Source organism: Haplochromis burtoni, unplaced genomic scaffold (genome assembly GCF_018398535.1).
Source record: "Haplochromis burtoni strain Fernald_Lab_line unplaced genomic scaffold, NCSU_Asbu1 Contig_65, whole genome shotgun sequence".
NCBI lineage: Eukaryota > Metazoa > Chordata > Actinopteri > Cichliformes > Cichlidae > Haplochromis > Haplochromis burtoni.
In genome coordinates, this window is record NW_024582426.1 from 1,328,538 (window position 1) to 1,336,927 (window position 8,390).

Genomic DNA, 8,390 nt, shown 5'->3' on the forward strand with positions numbered 1-8,390 from the left:
AAAAATGTAATAACTGATGTACTCTGTTTGAATGTGATCTGTGGAGACCGTATTTTGCCCATAGTACACAATTAATCTATCTGCAATGGCAATTGCAAACTGCGTGTCCTGAAACAGGAAGCATATGCTTAGAAAGGCATGAATTTAACAAAAAGACTTTCAAGTTTTTTAAAGTAACTAATTGTATTGTTGTTCTTACAAACAGAGACACTCTTTCAGCACTCCGAAGTCTAATCTCTCTGTCAGCTTGTTGACCTTGTAGCACAAGGAAGCCTCTCTCCACAAACACACAGAAAAAGGACTCCTAAAACAGAAGAAACACATGGATTTTAAATCTTTTTTTGTTTGTTTTTTTGTTAAACATGCAGTTATATAAGTGCTTCAAGCATCTATTCAAAAATTAAAATCCTACGTTGTTTCCAATGTAGAATAACAAGGCATTTGTTTCTCGGCTGTTTGTGTGAAATCTGAACAGTCGCCTCTTTTTCCAGTCAGGATCCTTTATGAACGCCATGCGGTAACCTCTTCCTTCATAATAATCAGACACCTCTTCCTGTGCAATCCTAAACACATACTTTAATCATTATTTGACCTTTTCTAGTCAACACAATGTCCGACCTTTATTTTTAATTTTTTGTTTTATGCTTACTTCACAGTGTGCTGTTTTGCATCCATATTGACAGCATGTTTGAAGTTAAAAAGGCAGACAGGATTATCATTCAGATAGGAGAGTTTTATGGCTCCTCTGTACTTGGGGTAACGCAGCTCCACTGGAGGCTATGAGAACAAAAGAGGACTGAAAATTGGACTGAAAAAGTGAACATGTCATTTACTAATGCAAATGATTTTGTTGAGTACACTCCTGTTCTCTAGGGCTCAGAAGCTCTAAGCTATTTTTCATTAACCCATTCCCACAAAAGGATGATGACAGACTGTGATAGGGACTTTGTATTTCAACTTCTTCACAAAAAGTACCTTTCTCACTAAATTGTTCAATTTCAGTCTCTGAATAAGACTGTTGTATGTCATTCATGCAGTCTATGGAACCCTATTTCCACAAAACAAATATTGTCATATATACTATAAAACAGTGATATAATATATAAAATCAAATCCATATCAAAATTGGGAGATCATGGCTTCCATCAAAACACTTCTTTCAGCATCAAATAAATTCCAAATAGTTTTCAAAGAAAACTTAGAAAATCATGCAATACGTTGAGTTACCCCATGAGTCAAAATCTTGACAATAAACAATACAATAAACCTTTTTCCGTACTTTTTTCTTTACTTCTTCCACCCATCAAGTCAACTGAAGCTGTGTGTGCTGGAAACTAGTTTTTATATGTTAGCTTTTCCTTTATTTAAAACCCATTATCGTTGGCTAAACAAATGAAAGACACAGTGTCTAAACTTTCTGTGTGCTTGCTTGTGTGTTATACAAAAGTTATCATTGCTATTGCAACGTTTACAATTTTACACAAGCTTATTAAATGAGTTTGAATTGGCTTTGAGTCGTCTTTCAACTCTCTACCCCTTTAAACACTATAAATTTGCAGGCAGGATGAAATGAAAGCAGAGACTTATTACAGTGAAGTAATCGGGATAGCCCCCCACGTAGAAAACGACACTGCCTGGATCCAAGTCGAAGACGCCTGTCATTGTGTTTGGGAGGTTACGTTTAGGAGGGAGACTGACACGCTCCTTTGACGTGAAGTTCTTTGTGACGTTCACTTCAGCGTCCTGGTAAACCCTGCAGGAATTGTTGGCACGAAGATAAGAAACATGTTGGTGACATCATGTAAACTTTCAGCTAGCAAATCCATGTTCATTTTAAAATACACTTCTACCATATGTACTCAGTACCTGTGGAAGATAACTCTGTCAACGGCTGAGGAGTTCACGCTTCCGAGTGTTATTTGGCTGGTTTCTATCTCATGAACCACTCCACCCAACTTATAGACACAAACCAACACAGTGTTTCTGATAGCCATTCCAATGTAGTCTCCAGAAGCCTAGAAATGTAATAAAAGAAACCTAAGGTATATTAAAGAAAAAAACAAAAAACTACATCATGCTTCCTGTGTAGGCCGGTATGCACGCTCACATTCTTGCTGCCCAGGTAGAAAACGAACAGGTTGCCATCTCTGTGTTCATCCTGGTGTCGTTTTCGTCTCACATCAGACTTAGCCGGGGTTTTGTGATGCCGATTGAGGAGAAGATTGACAGCTGTAAACGCTTTAATGTCCTCAAGGTCTCTTGGAGGGTGAAGCTCAATGTGGCTCTTTCCATTGAAAGTGGTGCCAAGAGAGAGCTGTGATAAGAGACGGTAGAAATTGTGTGTGTCACAAAAACAGATGATTTATGTGTTTTTAAAAAATAAACTATTGTATTCATACATTTATTATTTTATTTTTACAAATTAGGGGTAATGGAAACAAGGTTGCACTACTTTGAGTTCTATTTTTGCTCCACCAACTCAAGCAGAATTTCTGGGGTTTTTTGGTATTTCCGATGTGAATGTTTGCATCAGAGTTACTAAATGAAGCAGCTTCCCACATGTAAATAATTGTAATGTCACCATCCAATTAGTAATTCTAGCTGGTAAAGTCTGTTTATTTCTGAAAGGTCAGACTCAGCAAAAGAAAAAAGTAACCAAGTATATTAGCTTTTTGACTCAGCACCAGCATTTAAGGCCGTATTGTGTTCAGCAGATTATCTAAAACTTCCTGAGAGCAGTCGCATGTAGCTGACCCTGTAACCTGGTTGATCCTCCAGACAACAGATGTCAGTCTGGGCTGTGCAAAAATTTAGTTTCCCATAGCTGGCAGCCTTGTTACTCCTGATCAGGGGGGAAATACTTTCAGCTTTATCTATGAATCAAGCCAAAATACAATCCAGCTATCATGCTCTGTCCTCCTTTCACCAAAAACAAGGGAAATACTGAAGATAATCTGCACACTCCAAGGCCAAATGAATTCTCTTTGGATAGTGCTTACATAGCACTTAATATATAATGTGTTCATTTGAAACAGCCTTAAGCAATATATTAGTACTTTTGAGAGTTTATAATGACTCCTCTATATTGTCAATGCTGATCACTCATCTGTTCTTATATTACTTGATCTTACTGTTGCATTTGATACAGTGAATCATGAAATATTAATTTCCTATCTTCAGCAGTGTAGTGATATCAATGGCACTGCTCCAAACTGATTAAAGTCATATCTGATTAACGGTTCTTTTTCCAGTAGGATTTGTTCTAAAGCGTCCACTTTGACCCGTGGCATACCACAGGGGTCGATTAAAGGCCCTATTCTGTCTCAGGCTTCATACCTTAATGTCATGTAAAGAAACCTGGTGTAAATTGTGATTCCTCTCTGAAATTAAAGACAGATTAAATCTGTCACTATAGCTAGCTTCTTTTAATAATGAAAGTCAAACCTCTTGTTTAGTTTATTAACCTTTAATAACCTTTCATCATATTATTATGTTTTCCTAATTGTTGTATCGATTGTTGTGCAGCACTTTTGCCAGGGTCTGCTGTGCTTTAATGTGTGAAATAAATGAACGTCCCTTGAATTGAAAAGTAAATTGCAAACATAATAAAATATCTGTCTCAGTAATAGCAGGTAACACTTTACATTAACAATCATTAAAAAAGATATTTATTAAAAAAAATAAATATCTTGTAATTAGATTAAAAGTTTGTATTATTGTTTTTGCTCGTATTGTTAATACTCCTGTTTGAGTTACTTCCTGTTTTATTGAATAATATTTTCTTTGTGATCGTTAATAACATCCTGCTTCCCTCTATTTTCTGTGCCACTTTTATTCAACTAGTTAATCACTCGCCCCAGCATATGTACCACCTGTTGTTCATTTTTCTGTTGCCACGTGGTCTTTTAATGTCTTGGAGTCAAGCATTTAATTTAGTGCAATTTTTTGTGACATGATTTTATTTATTTATTTTTTGTATTCATTTTTATTATTTTAAAGTTTTTTTAGTTTTTGTTCAAGTGTGAATTTTTTTAATTTGTTTTTTTATTTCACTTTTGTGTATTTGTTTGGCCTTTCTGAGTTATTTGATTTTCTTGTATTGCATTTATTAATGAAAGCAATGCAATACTGTGAATTTTTACATTTTAGCAGTGCTAATTTCTCTTGAAAACTTGAAGATACCTGCAAAGAACCATGAAGCTGAGGAAAACTGCAGACACAGCCGACAGCTTCATAAGGTTCAGTCTGCAAGCTACACATTTCATATGCACACTGTACTGTCATACACTGTGAGGCTGTTCCAGCTTTAAATCAAATCTGACAAGTCAATTAAGAAATTAATAGGAAATATGAAATTAAAAAGAAAATGTTACCCTATTAACAAAGTTTCTTGTCTCCTCTATTATGTCCTTGATTCTCTGGATGCTTTCTGTCATGTTTGGGTGAGGTGACATCCTCCTACCAAGAGCCTTGACTTCTGCGAGCTTGTCACTCATCACAGGGAATGCTTTGTTGAAGCTTTTTACTTAAGCGGATAAAATAACAACACATAAAACCTTTAAATGACTGCATTTTAACTGCAAGAATATGTTTAAGTAATTTAAACACTTACCAGCCTGGTCTGCATCTGTCAACATGTCATTTATATTCATACTGATATTGGTTAAAGTTATTCTTCCCACTTCCTCGCTGATATTTCTCAGTCTCTCTTTCACACTGCTGACTGTAGCGTTAGCATCAGAAGCAGCAGTTTTCACAGACACTATCAGTGCCGCTGTGTCATCTGAAATACAAAAGAAAAACTATCATATGCAGATACAATAACTAATTTGACGTTTATTTTCTGATCTGCATCAATTCCAAGTGCTCTACAAACCTCTTTTGATCTCTTTGAGTTTGTCACCGATGGATGAGGTGTCGATTCTCAGTGATCTTCTTTTTTTCTTTTGTTTATTTACACGATTCCTGTGAGCATTTACTGTACGTGACACCGCTGTTCAAAAGAAATTAGAACACCTTTTCATTTTGCACATTCAAACTCAATATATTTGTCTTGATACTTGTTTTGTTTTTACATACTTTTAAGGTGACTTTGAGTGTCTCTGGTTTCCCTCCATAGATGACTTGAGTTATCTTTCAGCTGTTCAGACCTGCTGATCAGACCTCCCTTCTTCACATCCTAATTTATCATTCAAATATTGCATTAATATTTTCTATAAACACGTAGATTTTTTAATAACTCTTACTAACAGCACTGAAGTTACCTTTAAGGTTTGATCAGCAGCCCTTTTGGACTCCTTTGCTGCCTTCTCAGCCATTTCTACTGCCTTAATGATGCTGTCATAGGCCCCTATACCCAGGAGGCTGACCAGTGAAGTGCTGTTAGTAGCGGTATGAAGCGCTCTGTAACAAAATCCAAGATGGTCTATTATGTTAAAAAAGAAACGGGGCCCAATCTAATCTAAATCTGCCTTGCTTCTTTATTTGTTCTTGGGATTCACACTCACTGTTGTAATTCTGTCACCACTCTTTTGAGCTCCTTTGCATGCTCCTCTGCCTGGGCTATAGCTTCCACCTCTGCTATTATTAAACTGTTGTTTAACTGCTGAAAGTATTCCAGCTTGGCATCCAACTGAGCTCCTCGCTTCTCAAATTCCTGCAATTTAAACAGTAAACTTTAACGCAAAGTCCAATACTTTTGAGAAGTTATAAAAAGCTGCTTCTTACTTTTTTAACTTCCTTAAGTATCGACAAAATGTCAGTAATGTTCTTTAGCAGATCTTTAGTCATTTCAGTCACAGGATGGAGAGTGCTTTGTTCTTTATCCAGCTGAGATTTAAGATGCTGGAAAAAGAAGAAAGATAAAACAGTGTGTCATCAGAAATGTATGACATGGCCAATGAGAGCTTTATTTCCCATTACCTGCAGCTCCTGTAGGGCAGTACGACTCTTGAGGTTAAGACCCCTTGCTCTGTCAACTCTGTCCTCTGCATCCAACAGCAGCTCGCCCAACTCTCTCACAGCAAAATGTGAGGCTATGAGAGAGTCTCCACTCTGAAGCAGGATGAGTTGTTTCATTTCTGCAGCAGCTATCATGTATGTTGCTGATGAGTTCTAACACTGAAGAGAGTATGCAAAATTTAGATATCAGAGTTATTTGATATTGGCCACAGAATGTCTTCTAACTCTAATTTCGACAATTATATTTTCATTAATTATGAAATTATTAATCTGCAGTTGTGTTTCTGAAATGGTTTGGCTGATTGTTCATGTCCACTTCAACTGCATCTGAGTTGTTTTGTTGGAAATCATTGTTGTAAAGTACAGAACTAAAATTGGAAAAAAGTTGTCTCTGTCCAAATATTTATGGAGCTAACTGTATATCTGCCACATATTTGTGTTTGCTCTGGTTCAATAAACGGTGAGAGCCTGGGTCACATACAACTATGGGAGTCAAAACTATCTCCACATCCAGACTATTTGATTTGCACACACAGATTAATCTTGCTGCCAGTCAGTCAAGAGTGGAGGATTAAAGTGAGAATCACCCCAAATGTGGAAGTATAGGTCAAACCAAGGAAGTATACTGGGCCTGATGTTTTCATGAGAATAATTCTGCTATCTGGGCATAGATGGATGTATCGACCCATTCGGTATAAAGGTACATGCTGGCTACTTAGCCTAGCATAAATACCGTAAACAAGAGGAAGAAGAGAACATCTGTAGTGTGTAAAGTAGTCACCTTTTTAGTTATTGGTGGGTATTTGTTCCTATTTCCATTTGATTTCAGCAGATATGCTGCAGTTTCATTTTTAGCAAACGGACATGCCAGTTGGTTATTTCTTAAAATGTCAATTAAATCTTTATACAGTCATTTTTATATAAAAAACATTGGTGAATTCTCAACTGGTGAAAGGGGGTTGGTCTTTGTGGAATAATTTAACATGAAACACAATGTTTGTATTTAAAATACTAAATGCCAATGTGTCCATTTTCAGCCCCACTCTCTCGCCTCATAAGCATACTTTAATCTCTATGCTCAAGGAAAAAAGATCTCTAACATTTATGTGCCTTCTCCTGCTCGCTGCCTGCTTTGTCCCTCTGAGCAGTGCAGCCTCTCTTTCTCATTTCCTGCATGATGCGCTGAGCTTCTTCCATCATCCTGCCTTTGTCCTTTTCAGAGAGAGAAACTGAATCTTCAGGTTTCGCCTCAGTTAGCTGCTTTATCAGATCTGACAAGAGGAGAGACAGTGCTGTTAAATGATATAGCTGAGCCCGATGCCCACTTTGACATAACAGGTAATTTGGTTTCCTTAACAAGTGTCACAAAGTCTTTGGCAGGAGAGGCAGGAAAGATCTGCTTGTACCTGATATCACTGAGCAGAAATTATTAAAGTTAGGAACACTCCAACTTCACGCTGATAAGACCACATATATTTTCATATTTCAGAGATGTACCTTGTATTGGTGTGAGAAGACCTCCTGTTTTAAATAGATCTTCTGCCTTTAACTTCGTTTCATTTGCAGACTCCAAGGTCTTCTTCAAATATGATGTAATGTCAAGGTTCTGGTAAAATTTTGGAAAATATTTAAATATATTTAATAATAAGCCAACATAAAGAGCTGGGAAAGCTCCCTGTGGGTTCTCTGTCTTTCATTCTATTTGGCTATCCTCTACTATTCTAATATGAGTTTGCATTTACAATTAAAAAGGAAAAATTATCAGTCTCTTGGATGAGTTACATTTTGATTAGCATGGGAAAATTCACTCCAGGTACCTCATCACTCAGTTGAGATCCAGGAGTCTCACAGCAGTCCTGTGCCTCCCCATCTGTACCTAAGAAACATTAGATAAGAAGTACTTTGAACTTGGAGAAATGTTGCTGCATGATCTGAAATAGCAAATATTCTCAAGGGCAGTGTATTTTCTCAGGAAAACACCTATTCCCTGTGTGAATCGCTACCTTTGCTTCAGATATGTTAGCCTCCAGGTTGTTCAGAGTAGATCGTGATACAGGACTATGACTGATGTTCTGCAGCTGAATAGCAGAATTATTCTCATGAAAACATCAGGCCCAGTATACTTCCTTGGTTTGACCTATACTTCCACATTTGGGGTGATTCTCACTTTAATCCTCCACTCTTGACTGACTGGCAGCAAGATTAATCTGTGTGTGCAAATCAAATAGTCTGGATGTGGAGATAGTTTTGACTCCCATAGTGTATGTGACCCAGGCTCTCACCGTTTATTGAACCAGAGCAAACACAAATATGTGGCAGATATACAGTTAGCTCCATAAATATTTGGACAGAGACAACTTTTTTCCAATTTTAGTTCTGTACTTTACAACAATGATTTCCAACAAAACAACTCAGATGCAGTTGAAGTG

The 8,390-nt window shown here is 37.0% G+C and overlaps 1 protein-coding gene across 1 annotated transcript in view; it reads left to right on the forward strand.

Moving 5' to 3' along the window:
- The window catches only part of LOC121814602 (laminin subunit alpha-3-like), a 3,702-nt gene extending 3,181 nt beyond the window's left edge, over nt 1–521 (forward strand). The window contains exon 8 of the mRNA XM_042221335.1: nt 476–521. Within this exon, the coding sequence (XP_042077269.1) occupies nt 476–521 (46 nt within the window). The remainder of the gene's footprint in view (nt 1–475) is intronic.
- Nucleotides 522–8,390: the final 7,869 nt, after the last annotated feature.